The sequence below is a fragment of the Bombus affinis genome, chromosome 1 (assembly GCF_024516045.1).
Source record: "Bombus affinis isolate iyBomAffi1 chromosome 1, iyBomAffi1.2, whole genome shotgun sequence".
NCBI classification, from domain to species: domain Eukaryota; kingdom Metazoa; phylum Arthropoda; class Insecta; order Hymenoptera; family Apidae; genus Bombus; species Bombus affinis.
Window position 1 is genome coordinate 9825367 of NC_066344.1, and position 21046 is coordinate 9846412.

The 21046-nt window shown below is 42.0% G+C and overlaps 2 protein-coding genes across 4 annotated transcripts in view; one reads left to right on the forward strand and one right to left on the reverse strand.

Moving 5' to 3' along the window:
• The window catches only part of LOC126916769 (myocardin-related transcription factor B-like), a 245503-nt gene extending 225999 nt beyond the window's left edge, over positions 1–19504 (reverse strand). Inside the window, exons 1-2 of one of the 2 annotated variants that reach the window (XM_050723040.1) lie at positions 19338–19495; positions 11214–11308 (exon numbers count right to left, since the gene is read on the reverse strand). Coding sequence is in view for 1 of the 2 variants with exons in the window: in XM_050722954.1 (XP_050578911.1) it covers positions 19338–19355 (18 nt within the window). In the remaining variant the exon portion in view is untranslated. Of the gene's footprint in view, positions 1–11213; positions 11309–19337 lie in introns of both variants that reach the window. The other variant, XM_050722954.1, reaches the window with a different exon arrangement.
• Positions 19505–19860: 356 nt separating this feature from the next.
• Positions 19861–20723, forward strand: LOC126924967 (uncharacterized). Of its 2 annotated transcripts, none has more exons than XM_050740078.1 (3): positions 19861–20015; positions 20074–20235; positions 20407–20723. In XM_050740078.1, exons 1-3 carry the CDS (start codon positions 19949–19951, stop codon positions 20511–20513), a joined length of 336 nt encoding a protein of 111 aa, XP_050596035.1. In that variant the 5' UTR covers positions 19861–19948; the 3' UTR covers positions 20514–20723. The 2 variants fall into 2 exon arrangements, with proteins under 2 accessions (XP_050596035.1, XP_050596124.1); XM_050740167.1 differs by having other exon boundaries at positions 20362–20565.
• Positions 20724–21046: the final 323 nt, after the last annotated feature.

The following is a 21046-nucleotide window of genomic DNA, read 5'->3' on the forward strand; positions in this document are numbered from 1 at the left end:
TCCACGGAGACCCGAAATTATCGCTGAGACGTCCCCGCAAAGTGTTGGTTAACGGTGTAACGATACGAGAGCAGCTAAGATATTTGTTTAAAAATTGGCGTATACGTTTCTGGATATGGAGAAGTTGAATCTGTTAAACAGAAAAGACGAATTAACTCGTGGTTCGTTTGCCAATCTTACATAGCCATCGTCTGTTCTTCGCGTGTTGTTTCATTTTTATTGAAGATAAAATTATATCGTATTTACGTTTGCCAGGACTAAAACGAAGCTAACAAATTGATTTATCTTTATCGATCTGGGCTGTATATTTGAGCATATTATGCATAAATGATTCAGTTTGTCAAGATTAATTTTGGCAAATGCATTTGCATGTAATTGCGATAACGAAAAATCTGAAACCTGTCAAGCTGATAGCAGGTTTAGCTTTAATGTTTAACTGGATTAATCTTCGCGCATATAAACGCGCTAATATCGAAACGCACGGTGATACTTCTTCGATGTATAATGTGTAATATTTGCATCCAAAATATTGCGACACACAGGACAGCTCAATGTGCTGATAACCAGAATATTAATACCGAAGGACAGAATTATTTCGAAATGTCCTGAGAAACGTCAGATACGGTACAGTGACGAAAACGCAGGATCATTAAAATGTATCATGCAAATGCAACGTTTTAACACATTCCCGAAGGAACGAGTCTCCCGTGCTCGCCACCGCCGCTTATTTTCGTCTTTAATTGGTATCGCGCTGTGCAGTTCGTTTAACGCCTGTTGGCCAGTTGATCGATGTATCGTAAACGTTTATTTATAGCGGCCTGTCGCCGGTTATGACACCGAACGTTCGCAACTAGTTTCCAATCGATGATCGGGCTTCTCGAGCGAGCGCGTTTCAGGAATTATGCGGTCGGGAATAGAGCTAAGCTACAAACACGTTGACACGCGCGTTATTCAAAATATCAGACTATGTCATGCGTAATACATTTGTTTACGAATAACGAATACAGTGTATTATTATGCAATCTACGTTTTTACACGAATTACGACCGTAAGAGATAAATTTCTACGTCTTTTATAGCCGGTAGTTTTTCCCGTGCAGTTTATACAGTGGATACAAAAAAGTAGCCAGCGTGCACAAAGAAATAAGAACCGCATTCGCGAAAGAAAGTTGAAAATTCTATTAAATTTATTTGAGGCGTTGTACAAAGGTGTTGGTCGAATCCTACGAACTCTGTCCGTAATCCTTTCACCGCGATATTACCGATACGCGTTATAGGTGGTCCATTGTGTCTTCGTACCGAATCAAACTATTTTCGAGTGAAACATCAAAGAAAACAATCGAGTCACGATAATTTAACGAACATCCTCGATCGAGGACGTACCTCCCACAGCGTTCCACCTATTTTAAGACAGGCTCCGCGTTACAAATTACGGCTGACATGCTGTAATTTCTCGGCATGATCAATGTCCAAAGCAACAATGTGCCGCACGGACAAGCCTCGTCGAACCAAAACCGAAGGACGGTATCGTCTCGAGTTTTTACCGCGGTAACAAAGTGAACAACATAATCAAGGTGAAGAGCCCGAAAAAATTGTGCACCGTCTACACGCCGACGAGCGGCTCGAAGGCTCGTTACGATAAGCCGTGCGGGCAGTCCGCGAGGATGTCGAGCAACTTTCGGGCCACGATCGTAAAACACTTTCTTTCCGCGCGAACGGCGAATATTGGCATAATGCTCGCGAGCCGGTTGCGCAACCAGCCTTCGAAAAAAGAAAAAAGGTCACGTGCAGAGGATCGCACGCGTATTCGTGGCGTATAGATGCGCAAGGTGAGCCGCGTGCGCGAATTCTCGCGCTCACGAGCGCAACTTGGTCGTCGTCTCGGCGTGTTAGTGCTGGTGACGAGCGTACGCGAAACAAGCGTGGGTGGCAGCTGAGTCAGCCGCTTCAGAAATACACGTTCACCTTCCCCGCGTGCACAACAAACGCGAACGTCACCGATGCGTCTCCAATTCGCACCGCGTTTTTTCGCGGTTCACGACCGTGTCGTCATCGATTTTCGCGACGGCGATCTCGCTCGAGAATAAACGATCCTCTCCGCTGGTCGTCGGTTGAGAAACCGACAGCTACGAAACAAAGGGAGGACAGATCGCGTACGAAATACGAGTTACGGCAGGGCGAAACCAAAGATTTGGAAAAGCTCGTACCATCGTAAATTTAGGCATCCCGTTGTGCAACGTTTATAACCCGGTTGCAAATAACCGAGCGAAATACTAGCGGCTGTTAACTACGGATCGTATTTAATATTTTTACGGCAGCGCGATAATGCGAGACAGCTTAGAGGCCGCTACCGCTGGTGACGAATTACGTAACGCGCGTGAACGTAATCCTGGCATAGTAGATCATGCGCATCTGATCTTTTCGCATCGTCCATTCGATAACAAATTATAAAGACGGTAAATGGAACCCGTTCTCGGTTGAAACGTGTTATCGAAATTGCAATTTCTTCGAACAATTTGCGTAAAAAGGAGTATCGATGTAGATAACGAAAACGTAAAAATAATTTCTCCTTCGTCTCCTTCTTATCTTTACGTTTGGCGATTGCTAAAAAATATACTGTTTGCAATTTGCGAACGCATGTATGGAAAATCCGAGTGTCTGAAAGTCGGAGACACCTAATAAATAATAAGTATATTATGCTGTGTAATTAAACACGGGACACAACATTAACATGGTTGCATGGACTATCGATAACATCGAAGTCTGTCGATGTAAAAAAGTTTGCAATACCAGTAGCAATTATGTTCAAATTAATCGATGCAAAAAGCTGCCAGCTATCGAACGCTCGACTCTCCCAGTTCATCCTGTATGCCCAACTTGTACTCCGCATCCCCGTCACGAACGACTCGCGATACCGGTACTCGAGAGAACGCCACGGTTATTTATAATCCTTATTCGACTCCGAAACACAGGGAAATCGTGACGATGTTACCCATTAACCGGAGCTCCTCGATCCGCGTGTATCATTTAAATAATTTACGCGATAGCGCAGCAGCGGCTCGCGAAAGTTGCACGGCTACCGGCCGCGCGCCAACCTAATCGATGGCTAAACCCCATGAAACGCTATATTTCCACCAGGGCCGCAATTTCTTCGCGACGATTTATCGTCGGTACCGCGTGTCTCATCGAGAGCAGATTGCGCGAGATAATTCGCGCGAGCGTGCGATGAGTCACCGTTAAGTGGCAACCTGCGACGTTCAATTACCGGTAAGGTCGCGCCGTTCAACCCCGTTACTCCCCATCAACCTGGGACGCGCATTAATTCATGAACGTTGTCGTTCCTAATCTCTTCCAGCTATTGTACCGCGTCTCTTTCTCGCGCGTGCGTTAATACTGAGAAAACGGAAACAAATTCTTCGCGTCGATTCGAGACACGGAGGCTCGAGCACAATAGTCCACGCAGGGACACCTTATTACGGTACGCGCGACAATTCCGCCGCTAAATTAGCACCTCGGTGCGGTTGGCTAATCCACGGTGTGGCGCATGGTGAATCATAGCACAAAATACGAGGATAATCGGTCTTTGAATTAATAACAAGGGGTATTATGTCGTATACGACTCCGCCTTCGATGTGGTCACGCCACATCCCTTGTATTTGTAAATAGAATATTCAAGTAGTTGAAGATATACAATAGGAAAGGAACAACGAATCGTATCGAAAAAAGATGAAACGATGGAAAGCACGCAGCTCGTATCGGTTCGGCACCCACTTTTTCGAGTAATTAAATAAACAGACTGTTTTGGCCGAAGATTTCGTAATGATTAATTGCGAACCGCACGGCAACGTGCAAGTCAGAAATAAAAGTACGATGGCGACAAGGCGCCTCCGGAGTTTTCGTTACCGAACGTCGGAATGTCGCGGGCAAAATCTGTCAAGCCGGAAGAAAAATGGGTAGAAGATGGTGCAAACCATAATGGCGGCAACCGTGAAAAGGAATACGAATGCGCAGTACTCGACAAGCAAAGCGTATGATTTGTATTTGCCGAATGAATACGCTGTAGTAGTGTTGAATTTTTGACCGTCCAAAATTTCGATCGTTCAGAATCGGTTGCGCGATAATTAATTCCCACGTAACCGCGGATCTCCTAAGCTGTTTCTCGCGTGAACACACGCGAGGTTGCATCGCGAAGAAACGCGATTACCAGGGTGCGCTTCCGGTTACGCGATGCGCATCGGCCCCGGCACATTAATTGCTGGGCGCATTAAAGAAAGTCATTCGGGCTCTCTCTGGCCACGGAATAAGTAATTACCTCTTAATTAAGGCACTCGGGCCGAACATCTGTTTCTTGCGAATATAATCTGTGCTTGGTAACTCGCGTACATATCATTTGCCTCTTTTTTTCCCTCTCCCTCGAAAATAAAGTCCTGATTTACGACGTTGATCCCTTCGCGACGTGCTCGACGCCGCCACCGCGACGAGGACAAATTGCGCCTGTGTTACTTCCTTTCGCATTATCGCGTGAATTATATTTGAAGCGGCGCTTTGGCGGTGAAAAAAATCCCTGTGATTGCGACCGCTCGAAGCGCGGAAATATTGTTTGTCTTTTTCAAAGCTTCGTCCTGGTTTAAAATATCTTACATTCGGTCGGGGATGCAGGACAACCATTTCGTTATGATTCCGAGTAAATGGCACGCCGAATAGTTATATTTAATATCGATCGTAACCGATCTAAGAATGGAAAATCACGTACGAAGAGCGAGAATAATTGAAATTACTATTTAAACGATCGTCGACATTCGATACTTTGACAGCGCTAAACTGTTCGCTTTCTCCTACGTGCCCACACCTATCGAAACCGCGTTTGTGTTTTAGCGACGGCGCGCGCGACGTAATTATGCAAAACTGCCCGTTTTCCATGGCTCATTCGCGAGAGATATAAGAGGACAAATTTACGACGGGTCGTTTCGTAATTGTAAATTCAAGAAAGTCTCCGCGCAGCGTGCAGCTTTTTAATACGATCCAGGAGAGATTAAACGCGATACACTTAATACGCGACCAGATAAATCAAACGGGTAATACGAATGTACGCGTTTGCGGTCGCGTGACGGCTCACTTAACAACTTCAACTAAATTTCATTCGCCTGGTTAAGAAAGCGACACGAAAAAAATTTCGCCGCGATTAAAAGCTCGTTAAATTGTACAAATTAATTTTTGCCCGATTGGTCTGCCCGTTTCGTAGGATCCGTTTTCAGCTGGTGAGAAAATGTCTACGAAATTGAAGCTGACGATCGCGTCATCCAGAAATAATCGCTGCTCTAAAACGCGACACGACTTTATCGTTATCACGTGTCCACATCTCGTGTACCCACCAACGATGCTTCAAGCAACTTTATGAAATCCAATTACACCGGTCGTTAGGGTCGTAGAGAATTTGCGTGAAAGAAAAATGTTAGTCGCCAGCTTTTCGCTTTCTCCCCGGTGCACCTTGAATAGTCGACCCCATTATGAAGCGGGTTTCGCGATCTTGCGAACGTATTTCAAGCGCCTTGCGTGTACCAGGTAATTGTTCGCGTTGTACACTTTTAACCAACGGCGAGTAAGAAACACGAGCAAAGTGTGATTCATTTTCGTACGCTAATAACGTCGAGGTCGACAAATCGATGTATACCCGAAGAAATTTTCGCGAAGATTCGTTTTGTGAAACCGCCAAAGAATCTCGAAGATATAAAGATTAAAGCATCAACGTGTATTATATTATGTACATTGTTATATATAACGTAGTTCTAACGGAAGTTTCTCTGATTAGCGTAACTATTCACGCGGAATCGCGTTACATGACTGGCCGTACCATTTCCATATTGCGAAATTGTAGACACGCGGTATCGAGTCGAAATCCTTACGTCACTTTACGATCGTTTCACGAGCGATCTTCGGCTCGCGTTAATATCTCGATCGCGAGCAATGGTTTCATTAACGTACGCGGATATTCACGACGCGTCTGATTGATAAGGCGGATTATTAGGCACAGTATTGAAACGAAAGATTCGCAAACGGTTGGTGATCCACCTGTATCGCCATAGACCGTTTGGCTGCGAATTGCTCGTTTGTTTGTTACGATACATTTGTATCGTATAATGCGGCGTAACGTGGGCACACACGCGAGATTTCATACATTGCCACCCACGCGTTACCCATCGAACGTAACGCGACCTCGTTCACTGTTCGATTAATGCAAGAATTCTCGTCAGTTACGCGACCATATTTCCGCTAATGTCGTCATCGAGAAAACGACTCTTTTCATTATTTACAAACAGCGTATCGTCGTGCCGTATATTCGCAAAATACTCGAACAAAATTTCCGATAATAATTCGTATTTGCAAAACAGATGGAATATAAAACGTTTATCAATGATCGACATGAGTTTAAGTGATTTTAGTTAAGTTTAAGAAAATTGATCGTATATAAGCTAATTTTACACGTATAAGACGCGTTCGCAATCCCCGGGTGCTTTGATCCACACGAAACTGGTTTTCGTCTTCCGCTGAAAGTTCTACCGAAAAAAAAATAACCTTTCCTTTATTCTGGTTGTTCCACGGAGCTTGCACCAAGTCTATTCTCTCTAAGAATGTTTCATTTGCCTTGAGGCAACCGAAATAGTGCAGACCTTGCCGCAGTCGCGAGCACGACCTCGAAAAAACGAAATGCGTGAATAGCGATGGAAGTGATACCGACTAAAGGAAACTGTCTCTACTCGCTAATACTCAGGTTAATCGAATAAACATTTGGGAATGTGGCTGCGAAGGATCGACTGCCGACGCTCGCACAAACGCCGATATTTTATAAATAATTTTTATACTATCTATGTATTTGATTTCTCTTCCGATATCCCCATGTAGGAAATGAAACGGACGTATTACGATGTCAGTTTGATCAGTATCCGCGAAACGAGATTCCACGGAAGTAGCAGCCACCCCCGATGCCGGCGCGGAACAACGCCGCGAGCCAGTACGTGTTTATATGGCCGTTTCAACGCCGGCGGAAATTTACAGCCGACGATCGTAAAACCCGGAGATGCATTTATACGCGGCGGATTTATATGTTTACAGCGTGCGCCGAAACCACGGGGTGAAAAGGGACTCCCGTCGAACAAGAAAGACGGGACAGAATTATGTATGGATCGACACGCTTCCCCGGGACCAACTTTCATTTGCGCACAACCAACCCATCCAGCTACGAGTTCCCGCTCGTTGTTTCGTGGGAATCCACCGTAACGGTACGCTTCCAACGAATTCCAATCGATTCCACGCTTTTTTTTCCATTCTTTCTCCGTACGTGCTCTGTTAATCGATTCTTTTCATAAGAAATTTTAATCGCATTATCTCGAGCCTGCGCCCTTTCGTCATTTGTGACCCAGATGTGTTTTTCTGTCGTCGAAGAATTTTCCAAGTTTGAGGGAAACGAAAGGATGATAGTTGACGCGCGTGATTTGCCTCTCAATAACGTCATACAGTTCTCATAAAAATAGTTTGCTGAAACTAGAGCAAAATTCGAAGATCGTGGCAGGCTCAAGGTAGACAGCAAAAACACAAAACACGATTTTTCTACTCGGTTTTCGTTCTTTCTCCGTTAACCCGTTGGCTGTTTTTAACGAGCACATTCATCACGAAGAAATGACAATATTTTGCACTATGACGAGCCTATCGGTAATAAAATTAAGAAATAAAACAGTCATTTCGTTGCAAATTAATTCTGTATTATAACAGCCACATATATTCTGTGTTTCACGAGTATACTCGTCGTCTTTTGCTTCTTACGACACATTTTAGGTACACACTTTTCAAAGTTTTCAAAAAGATCGCAACAGCTAACTGGCTAATGAATCTGTGTATTCATCGAAACGATGTACGTGGTATATGTAACTCCCACTAGGTTGTATCGAACCAATCAGTTGAACAATAGTTGTTTATCGAAAACGAGAACGAAGAGGACATTCCACTGAATTTCGGATACAAATATCGCTTAAAGACAACACGATGAATGATGTAACCGCTTTGGATTTCATTGCCAAGCGATTGCCCCCTACGCTAGAACGAACCGGCTCTGGGTATGACGCGTGATCTGGTCAAAACGAAAGAAGGTCCAGCGGACAATTACGATTCTCCTCGACGCCTTGATCTAGTCACGGATTCACTGACGTCATCGCGAGGACAAATGGCCAACTCGGATAATTTCTTCTTTTTTTCCTCCTTTCCTCCTCTTTCGTGCTTCTTACGCGATGGGACCACCGTTTTTATTTTTGTGCTTGACGGGATTCTGACGTTCCTAGTCGTTTCTAATAATCGCAGCCCGCCGACTGCTCGTCGGATTATTATTTTTGTCTATCCGGGTCTTCCGATTACAAGCGTTTCGTGTCCGCAGGTTTTGCGTTTCCATCGGAGGATTAGTTAGCTCGAGAATAAATAATTCGCGAAACCATTTCAAAGTTCGAAACGAGGCTGTCTTCGAAAAACTTAATCGCGCTATACGACGTGGGCAACGATTTCGGAACCCTTCTAACAGAAATGGATTAAATCGTAAAAGCGAATTCCAATTATATCCTCTGCGACGAATCGCCTCTAACCTGCAGCTAACCAAAGAATGTTTGATCCTAGGCAGGACGAACGATACCTGAGCATCGACTAAAACCAAATAGAACCCAGGAAGATGGAAAGAAAGGAACGTGATCGCGAATAATAGCAAGAAAACGAAGTCGTATCGCCGCGGATCTCGATAAACGTTTTAAACCGAAAGGAACGACGGCATGGTTGATGGGGCGGGCGACGCGTGGCGCCGTCGTATAATCAAATTAGTTCAAAGTTATAAATAATGTAATTGGTTTGCCTCCTGGTGCGAGGCAAGCCGCGAAGAGATGGACAAGGGAGAGCCAAGTCTACGCAAAGAGAACGAACGTCAGAACAAGAGAAACAGAGACAAAGCTGTGACTGGCCGAAGACAAGGATAAAAAAAGAAACACCTCGAGCTACCAACGAATCCGTGTACGAGTACAAGAAGAAAGGGGAACGAGCGAGACGATCGATAGACCAACGTCTAGGAGAAAAGAGAAGAGGGAAAAGAGATGAGACCTTTACGCCACGTGACACTTACGTCAACATGAACGGACATCGGAGGATTAGGCCGAAGCTCGATCCAGCTTTCCATTCACGCGTTCTCGCGTAGAATGATTTTCGGTGAATGGACGGATTATCCAACTACTCGACTCGTCACCGTGGTGCGTTCGCCTCATAATCATGTTTTAAGCAATCGTTCTATGTTACCGCGACTTCGAGGACACCCGTGAATAGCTACTTACACCAAGGATTCCTGGAGACTCGAAGAGGAGCTGGCTTGAACCTACCTAAGGAATTATCACGACCACGGTTCGTCAACATTAACGAGTCGTTGCATCGGAGATGCGACATAGTTCCCTGCCATAGTTATTTTTAATTGCGGCTACGACTGCCATGGTATAGCTTCATCCGCCTCGCCAAGAATAAGCCGTGGGTTAAAGTGTTGGGGACCCTGTTAACCATTTGGGGTGGGATTTACCTTCCGTTTGATCGATGGAACATGAGTCTGATTTAAGATGCTGCTGAAGGAGAAACACGTTTATCACCCTTTTAGTATCGTAGATCATAGTCGGTCGCACGAGATAAGTGTGCTTACGTTACATTAGGCAGGTTGTTCGGTGACTTATCTTTGCGAGGAATTAAGTTGACTGTTCCGTATGTTCCAACCTTCTACTTTAGATGATCTTTATAGTTTTCATGTTACGCGTGTCTATTACTCCGTATGCTTTATTCTCTATTCGCCATAAGGAATAAAGAAAGAACATTTTGCGCAGGAACAGAGTAGAAAAATAATAAGTAGAAAAATCAAACAGCCTAGATACGTAACATACAGAGTATCGGGATTAAATAAATAAAGGAACACACAACGGGCGACGATATCAGCCGAGATACAACGAACTCGGAAATCGAAGCAATCTCGCCTAAGAGCTTCCAATTCTACCTATGTCGGTTCTCGCAAAAAGGAAGGAGTCGCATCCGTGGCAAAGCGAGATATAAAGTTGGCCGTCATAAATAGCATCGAGGAGTACCACGGCGGTAATTAGAATTCATTGCGGCGGATCGCCGCCACCAGCATCGTCGTTATTGTCCGACGAGACAAACTGGTCTCGGTGAATCGGCGTCCAGGCGTTTCGCTTCCTAAAGGGAAATCATTAGGATCGATCCGCGTGATGCGTTTACACGACGATTCCTCTGGCAGCGTGGCCACGATCGTAAACGGGAAAGATCGAGTCGCGGCTCGAGGAATCGGAAACTCGATCGCCAGTCCCGATCCGGTTTACCCGCGTGTCGATCCTTCCTTACTCCTCTCCATCGTTTTCGAGTCGCTTGAATTATTCGAACCTCGTGACTTTCAAACGACTTCTCGCTACCGGTTGTCTCCATCTTCCCCCTTTCCCCCTTGAACGTTATCTCCCTCCGACCGTTCAATTAAACGTTCAATTAACGAGCTTTCGTCGCGTTTTGACCGACGCGACGTCCCGTCTCGGATAGTCGCGAACGTAAATCGTCCCGTTAACGATCGTCAACGTCTATTTGTCCAACGAATAGACAAGAATGTCAACCGAAAGACAGGCTCGCGAGCAGAGTCGATTTAATGGTTCGAGCGAATTTATCGCTGATTTTTCTCATTGGTGGTACGATGAAATTTATTTAACCGAACTTTATTTATTGCAACAAAGCGAACGAGATATCGTAATATGTTGAAAAAAATCGATATTTTACGCGGCCGATTTACGAAGTATTATAGGTAAGAATCAGATAGGTGATAGAATCAGCGAACGATTGTTACACGATTTCTCCGATAGCTTTGAATAAATAGATTTCCGTTGTAGATCCTTCTCGAAGGATGTATTTGTTTTAAGGCTTTACGCTGACTTTAATCGGTATTACGAAACCGGCCCTAAATCTGTCAGTGAATTCTAATCCAGACGCGGCTGACGCGTAGGCGTTGTCAAATGGCAACGGCGAACGTCTAAGCCGACGCTGGTCTGAGAATTCGGCTTAACTATTTCGGGTTCTAGTGTCGACGATGCCTGTTTACGACGATCTCGTGGCCGATTTTTACACGATCCGCGACGAAACACAAGGAATTCCTTTGCTTACCAACTGTCAAGACAAATGCTATCGGAAAGTCCCTCGAGGGTTTTGCCGACGATCGAGCTCGTACATCGGTTTCAAGTTTGCGCACGTTCCTCCAACTGTAACCAAAAGGATGCCGTGTAACTATCTGACTAAGAAAATTTTATTTAAAACTGTCGCACGAATATACAAAAAAAAAATCAGTCGTTGCATCACTATCGTTTAAACGGGGACAAATATAACTGTTTAAAAAATACAACCTACAAACGTGACCTCTAACTGCGACAGGCATTATGTAGAAGGTCACCTAATTCTCGCTAATGACACCAATTTTACAATTTCGGAACACGTTTCATAGAGAGAAAAGATTTGTATTATTTTTAAAGATGACCTTCGAAGAAATGCTAATATTTATATTCAAAAATATAGTCTTCTGAAATAATATTTCATGAAAATAGGAGGCAAATACGTCTTAGCAAACCGTTCCGCGTACATTGTTGCGTGTCACGCGACAAAGCAGCTAACTCAGCTGTATAACAAAAACAGGAACGCGAATCGGGCAACGCCACGGATTCGGAAAGGGCAAATTCCAGCCGACCAACCAATAAATCCACATACAGGGTGTAAATCGCAAGCTCAGCCAGTCGGAAGCTAATAATCCAGAGCAGTGGCTGACGACGTCGGACAGGTGCTGTTGCCCGGCAACGGTCTCTTCAATTTTTGGAAATGCGTTCCCGCGCCCAGAAATTCCCCGCTTCGTGACCGAGACGATCTTTATTTCGAGAATCAAGAATGTGATAACTCGAGCACGCTGAAATAATTCATACCGGACCGGACGTACGAAACATCCGATTACGCCATACCCAGAATACGTAACAACCAAAATTCCTCGCACCTTCGTCTAATGTCAGCCGGCTAAGTTGCCGCATTCCTCGGCGTATCACGTTTTAAACGTTTTGCCGCGTTCATTCGTATAACACAATTTCATTGGAATATCCATGACGAAACTACAAATTCGATTATTGCGATAGAATCATCGAATAATTGTATTTTCTGTATGATTAACGACGTTAGCAATTACGTTAAAATTCCCTTAACCGAATATCAAAATTGTCCTGTGTGTTAAATGTCTGTAGAATCCTGCCTGGAGCTGTGCGTTTCAAGGAACAAGCAAACAGGTAATCAGAAAGAGGGCTATTTTTTGCGGCGAGCAATTTTCAAGTAGCAGAGCGGAGCAGCGCCGGCCGATTTGACGAGTCATTAAGCGAACGCGACTGTAAACCGAAAGACCGACGGGTGCACAAGTATTTGGCAAAAGCATCACTGCCAAGTGGCGGTCTTATGTCTTCAACAGATACTTTTAACATAAACGTTTACGTTTTCTGTTTTAATGATTCGAGACATTTGGCAGCGGATGACAGGTGCGAAGTCCGCGATGTCCGACTAAGCTTGAATTAGAAACGAACGCCCAAACGGACATCCAAACACGAACAAAACCGCAATTCGCTGTAAACCGTTTCGCCCCATAAATTTACCCACCATGCGAACGTACAATTTACTGATCGCCAGCCTGCCGATTAAATAATTAACAATCTCGATAAATTACAGTCACCGATAGCTTTGATTCTACCACAGTACGATCAATGATTTCGAATTATCGCTTATCGATGCTTTCGATTCCAACTGATTGCTACACGCCTCGTTCCTCCGCCAACGAACCGATTCCGCGCTACGAAAATTCTACTCGCAGCGCGTGACCACCGTCCGCATCGATCGAAACCGATAAGAGTAATCGCGATCGTTGATCTTATCGGCTATTAGCCGTCACGCCTGCGTAAATCGTCGTGTAGGTGATCCGGAGAAATTGTCCTTGTTTGTTATTCGACGCACGAAAAAGTTTTTTTGTTTTGTACGACGAGAGGGTTTCTCAAAAATTCGAAAAATTTCAAGCTTTTCAAATCGTCCTTCTAAAATTTCCAATACCTACGTTACAAAACGCTAAAAGCTAAGAAATGCACGAGGTATCCTTGGAAATGATTAAAAAAAAAATGCGCCGAATAACATCAACCGCGTTGATCATCAGTCTGCCCCCATAAAAAGTCGCAAATAAATGGTAAAATGCCAAATTGTATGAATACAAGCATCGTTGAAAATGGTTAACTGGATGCGGTAAGTAAAACCAGCTGTGATGAATTAATACCTGCTCAAAAATACATACCCGCCAAGCGATATTTAGCTTTCCTGCTTAGTAAACCATTGAAAGGAATCACAAAAGCGTGCATGTGCGCAATATTAGATTCTAAATAGACGGCGACGATGAAAGATCCAATTTCGAGGCACCTTCCGTAACGTCGTTAGATGGAACGCGTTTACTTAGGTGCCGAATGAAATTTCACGCTTTGCATCGACCGAAACGGCCAACTTGTTCGCCAGCGTAATAACTCGAAAGGGTTAAATTAGCGCATCCGGGAAGAAATCGCGATCGAAACGGTACAAAGTGAACGTCGCGGTTGCTATTACCTGCGTCAAAAGCATGAAAGTGGAAGAGGAACGGGATACGGACCAGCGCACTCAACTGCGCCCACTCGTACGCGTTATAACGACGTTTTGTTACCTGCTATCTAGCCATCAGCCAAACAGCTTTTCACCGAAACACTACAACGTTTCTCGTGTGTTGCATCGCGAACAACTCGCACACAACGTCGCTCTAATGAACATGATATACACCGTGTCGCACCTGTTGTTCAAATATCTAAACAACGTTGCTGCGTGTCCACTTTGATAATAAATTCTGTTGCTAGAAAACAAGTTTACGAAATCTACATTCGGTGCTAATTCTCTCTCTAAGAAGACGTATTCGTTGAATCTCTGCATTCAGAATTATGTAGACGATGTTTAGTTAGTTTCAAGTAGACGATGAAACGAATACAACATGAATATTTAATGGAAAATTACATCAACACGTTCCGCTTTTTAACTGAACGTCTCAGGTTTGATTGAGATGGAGCAAGGAAGAAATGTTCGATTATCTGGCTATAAACTGTACGGGCGGTCTGATCGTGACATTCCTCGTTCTACTGTCAAGCCAAGTTACTCGGATTGTTCTTCTTTCCCAACTCTAATATCCCAAAGACAGCTGCCATGCACAAACAGCGAACGAAACTTTCCACGTAGCGCGGTCGACGCTTTAAAAATAATCTTCCGTCAGCGGGCATTTTTTAATCGGTTGAACCGATGCCAAAGCACGCACCTGACGTGAAAACCGACGATCGTCATCAGGCTCGTTGATATCGATACAATTCTCGTAGACGTATGACATAATGAAAAATGAAACGATGGATGCAGAAGAGACGCAATGTGAAAGCGACGAGTGCAAAATCTTCGGTCGCGTTATTACGGCCGCTTCAATTTGGCAGTCGACGAAACTTGGCACGAAGTACAACTTCATTTTCGAGATCGGTAGCGACGATAGCTTATTACACGCGACAAGGGTTTTTACTTGGTGGTCAGAGGCGCCACACGAGACGAGTTTACGACACGCCTCTCTTATTCTACCTTGAAGAAAAAATTCTTTCTTCGATTTAACGGTTGATGGATAACATCGACGCTCGATCCTGACTCGATGTTGTAAGTTGTAAAAGAAGCTGTTTATGATAAAAAGAAGAGCTCGATATCACGGCAAAGCGGTGACAAGGGGGCCAACCGTTGAATCATCGACTAAGAGACAGTCGACTGAATAAAAATCCTTTACGACAAATACAAATTACCGATCGAACACTCTTGCCGATAAACTCGGAGCCCTGCTGGAAATTCATTTCGAACGAAATGGCAGGCCACGTACGGTCATCGTAAAACAAGACGATGAGCGTGTTCGACGACAGAAATTATGATCTGTTTACCAGCGGGAGGATATCGATCTCGTTGTGGTTACTTCACGAGAGAGAAAGTTGGATTACCACCGGACGCTCATTCTGTACGTTTCGATAAAAATATGATTTATATTCGACCAGGCCAGAAGGATGAATATCGTGTCCTTGACTTTATTAACGAGCGCTCAACATTTAAATTTCTGTCACAGAAACCTTTAAACATCCTAAGTGTATAATAATTCTACCGTCGTCGATCATCCGATAAAATATAAGAGTGCGATGGAAATATTCGTCTGATGTTGTAAAATACGCTCGAACAGTTACTTGGTATCAGATATGGCAACTTAGTATGATGACATTGTTGACGGTCAAACAGCGAATGTAGATATAATCATGTAGAAGGAATAAAAATAAACTACCATTCAAAGAATTAGATTCAAGAAAGGTTCATTTAAATCCTCTAGTTCCTCATACCAACGAGCATACCTCATGCCTTCGTTAATGCACCACATTGCATCGCAGTCTGATCGCAGCAGCTCTAAAGAGACTGTTCGTAGGACACCGCGAAAAAGGCGAATTACAATTCAATGAGTGGACGAGTGCATTGGCGAACGCGACCGCCCGAGGGTATCCGGTGCATTAAATCACGAAAATCGCGCGAGCTGCCAAAACGACAATAATACTCGTCGCTGTGCCGACCTACGCGACTTGTACGCCTTTCGCATAATAATACGCCAAAGCGTAATCTGTGCCAGCTTTGTCCACTGCCAGATTCAAAATACCGCGCGACGAGGAAAAGGGTTTTGCGCTCTATCGCGAAATTGACAACGTGTATAACAAGCAAAAAAAAAAAAACAAAGAAAAAAAGAGGAAAGAAATTGAAAGAGTAGGACGAAAAAAATTATAGTTTGTAGCAATTGTTTGTCGTGTGATTGTATTTAGAATTTATAGCTAAAATTAGAATAATACATAGTGAAAGATCCGAAAGGAAATTTAACGTAGAGGGAAAGCTAACTGATGGCAGAACTATGATTAGCAGTAGAGTCATATCTTACTTGGTAATGAAATGCAAGCAAGTGTGACGACGTCAATGGACTCTATCCAATTTCAACAGGTGAATACCTCTTTGATTACATTATGTTCTTAAGTTGTCACGAATATATGTATGTGCATTAGGAGTAGAATAAGCAGGTTGGTTGAGTTCCAGAACGCTTCGGTTCGCTGAGAGACATAGTTAATGCACTTGGTTCGATAAGAATATTCGACTGACCATGTAACAGGTCACCCTTAATACCAGAATCATCAAACGAGAATTTTTTGATAGAAGCACGCGGGATCTTGAAGAGATCGGCAAATCAAATGGAAGATGAAAAGTTACTCCAAAGAACATTGTGTCATTGAAAGAAAAAGATATTTTCTCCAAGATTCGATTAAATGTATTTCTCTGGAACAATTAGAAAGGCGCGAATAGTATTTACAAGATAGTCGAAACGACGATACTTGTCACCGTAGCGGTTAAATAAAACAAGAAAACAAATTTCCTCGCGAGTCATCAATCAGTCCAACCAAAATATTACTGGGAACTCATTAGCAACTATTCGCGTCGCTGTTTTAGAAACAATTCAACAGCGTTCGCAGGTGAGCGCCGTTTTCCCGCCGATGTGTCCGCGCCTCTTGCCAACCCACCGAAGACCACGACCATTTGTTCGCCTTAGACTCGCCTTTTTGCACCGTAAATCCGGATTAATTAAAACAATGAGTTTGGCAGCGAGCTTACAAGCTGCACATGCCACTCACTCGATTACATTGTATTGTTCGCGAAGACAATTTCGAAATAACGATGCAATGGTTACTTGTTTCTTGTACATTAAAAGCAAAATATTAATCGAAAGAGTCTTATTAAGCTTTTATTTTGATTTATTCTCACGAATACTCCAGGTATACCGTATACGTATAGGAAATTCCGTAGTAGCGGTACACGCGAATTTTGAAAACCGGTAACGACGCCAAACAAAAAGAGATAAGGTGAATCGGGAAATCGAATGTCCAGCAACAGGAGTAGATTTTATCAGGGAGGTGTCGGTGCAGGTGCGAACGCGACTGCATGACCAGTGCCATGAATAAATATCGGTGCGACTCGACACGCAAATCTATGTACCGTGTACTAGCCCATAGACGTATCAGATCGAGAATCTTCGAGGCAACTTTTGCTCTTTGAGATGGTAGATAGGGACGATCGATAAAACCTTAAGCTTAAAAATAGCGGATAACATGGTGCGTCGTTAAAACGGCTTACTAATCTTTGAAAGAAACATAGTTTCCATATAAGATAAAGCATGCAACGAATGGTGTTATTGCATCAGGCGAATCTACGCGATAACAGGTAACAGGCTGATAAAATATGATACACAGAGCGATAATGCGTGTTGTTATCGCAAATACGACTCTTGAATTAGCCATCTAATTCGCAAGCTTCATAATTTCGACGCGACGAAATCGTTCATAAATGTCTAGCCAAAAAGCAACAGGTCCCTACGCGGTAACACGTCGAGTTATGTCAATACGATAGAACTCTATTTATCGGAATAGAATTTACTTAGTTTCCGAACAAATGAATTTCTCGATTAAATGATGATGGAATTTCTTATTTTCGATAAGCGTCTGGTCCAAACTGCATCGAAGACGAGTAGGGCAACGATGCCGATCCCCTTCCGATTCCTCGAAGAGGGAGGCGCGATTGGAAGCGTGCAAAAATTGAACGAAATAAGGAAGACATAAAGGGGGAAAGGGTGGAAACTAGGGAGCCACGTGTGTGGTCCTGTCGGAGCACGTGTCGCCAGGTTCGGAAGCGTAAGTTTTTGTGGACGATCGGAGAAGCCTCTACTTGCTTTTTCCCGGGGAACGCCGAAATTCCGCAGCGCTGGCTAACTCGGAAAGCGAGCCACATTGGCCGAATCGCGAGTCAGAATTCGACGAGCGCGAGCACCGAGCAAGAAACGCGCTTGTAATTATCGCGAACCTCCCTCTCCACTCCACCCACCGCGATCCACTCGAATCCACCGAATCGATCACTGTCAATTCTTGCTTCTTTCTTTCGTCGAACTATTCACATCGAACGCCCAGAAAAAACTAGCCAATTAAGCGATAGGCAATTTATCGGGCTATACGACCCTCTTCTTTTCTCCCCTTCTTTAATTTTCTTTCTTTTTTCTTCTCCTTCTTACTTAAATGTTTTACGCTATCGATTATGAACTTTCTCTTTCTTCCCCTTCTTTTCGTTTCGTTTAAATCGCAGAGATTAATTGTTCGGTTTTAGAAAAATTAAATAACGTATTGTAATAGTAAAATTAAGAAATTTACAGAAAATGAAGTCGATCAGTTCGATATATCAATGGTCCAATTTTTTCCTGATAATTGATAGCTTGGTGGAGAAGTAGTACCAGTACCTTTTCCCAGAAACGAAATAAGTTCGGTAAACGATACATGACGAAAGATCGTGTGAAATATCCAAAAGATTTTGTTATTAATTTCCAAATCTACAAGTACGTATCTATAATCATATCTCCACAAGTACGTATCTATAATCATATCTCTACAAGTATCTATATACAATACGGATTATATCTCTTGATTTTTGAAAACATATAAATTCGTATAGAATTTCTAATAAGACTATAATAATTAATAACTTACAAAATGTAACGAAGAAGCTTCGTGATTTGTTTAGCAGGATACTACCGTATATCAAAAAAAAAAAACAGGAACGTTTTTTCAAATTACTACACGTAGAGGCATCTGTCTGCGTCTATAGTAACCACAAGAGTATCGAGTCTTATCGATGCCTCGAAGTAACGTTCGTCAATGCGGGAGGCCCAACTTAACCCCAAAATAGAGTAAACATTTATTAAAAGTTGCAATAAAAACCTTATTAACCATACTCTTGTTCAATTTCCATGAAAAGCAAGATAAGCGATATACGAGTAAGAAATTTTAGCCTCCTCATTGGAAGAAAATCCCAATGACATAATTGAAACGATTACATACTTGTTCCGGATAGTTTCGATACGACTATTTACAATTAGCGAACTATGACCAACCATACCCGTGAATATCGACTCAGACAAATACAGATGTACGAATGACATTTGCAAAAACAATGAAATTTTTTCAAAAGAAAAATGTAAAAAGTCGTGCGTGGGAACAAGGGTGTGCAATAATCACGTAAAGCGTTAAATATTTGGATATAGTAGTTTTAATTTAAAAAGATTCGCACGCTTACCTGAATATCGAGGCCCATAAGGGCCTATATTATGAATTTTAACAAATTATACTCGATCCCTTTAACACTGAAAATGAAAAACACCCTTCCGAATCACTTGTCACTAATTAAAGGCCTCGCGATGGCAGCCATAACTGCCATTTAGCTTCTGCTTGTCACGCCGGTCGTAAGATGGCAGAACGATACAACTGAAATGTACTCATGAGTTTTCAACTAAAATTATATTTTCATTGACTCTGCAATTATTTTCTTTTTCAGTCAAATAAGATTGTACTCCACAAAAAGTTGTATGAAAAATGTAACAGGAAATACAATATGGATGTGTATTTTTAAAATATGAAATAAGATATGAAGTATGTATTAACATCTTTTTTTGAATAAATTAATGAAATGTAATAAGTTTGAAAGAATTAGAAACATGGCAAAAGTAATGAATAAATGAAAATAAAGTTAATAACTTTAGATTAAGGATTAGTATCGTTTCAATTCACTACTTTCTACAATCCTGTGAGAACAAATTAGTTCGAATTACCCGCGTTACACTCCTATAATGTAGAGGTCGTTTTACGTTCTACTGCGGTTCTGTGAACAAGTTATATAAGTCGAGAATAATGGTGAAAGTAATAAGAAAAGCGGCAATTGTAGACGTCCTAAAAGACGTATATCATAAACCTTTTTGTACGTCACATAATAAATGTACAATGAATATATAATACAATTTTAATTAATGTTACAGGGGATCGATTAAAGCACATATGGTCAGAGTTTCGAGAATCTAACCAAGTAGTGGCAGCGTATACACCTATTGCTGTAATAACATGTATACCTTTATTTATAGCAGTTTGGTATGGGAAAGTTCATGCAAATCCTGTTCCAAAATATTACGATCATATTAACAGTAAGTACTAAAATTTTTTCAACAATATAAATTATATTACTATGTAAGCATCCAAATAAAATTATCCTAGTATATTTAGTAACATTGAACAATAAAATTTAAGTCCATGTTATTCTAATTTTTTAGATGATTAGAGAAGAATATTTTACTCTAAGAATTGTTACATTTCAGTTTATAGACCCGATGATCCACGTGCTGCACTTATTAGAAAGGATGATTGTTTGAAATATTCCATAAGTCATAAGTTTGATACTGTATATATACCTAGTGCCGTCTAATTTTATATCAGACAGAAGGAATATAATAAATAAATATTTATAGTAGTGTAAATACATACTGTACACGTATTGCTGTACAGTTGTAAATCATTTTATTGAGAAACAGCTGAACTAAGATACACGATTAGATTAAATAACTTTAATCAACGTGTAACACTATATCTATTATGTAGTCCATCTAATGGTATAAATAAATAAGATTTATTAATATTATTGTGAATGTTATTTTACATTCCTAAAATCCAAGTAAGATATTAGAACGAATTATTGCATTACATTAAAAATTAAATTTAATAATATGAATTATGAAACAAGTTGTCAGAATTATAAAGAAGTTTCTCTCTTTCTCTCACATCAGTACTCACAAACTATTCTAAATATATTCTAAACGATAAAAAATAAACATGATACACTTCAATTTATTGTTAAAAATTGAATATCTATTATGTTATTTATTTGTTTAAGTTTTAAAATATTAATTTATCACTCTCATTCCTATACTATATTTACTCGAATAATTACACATTGCTGTC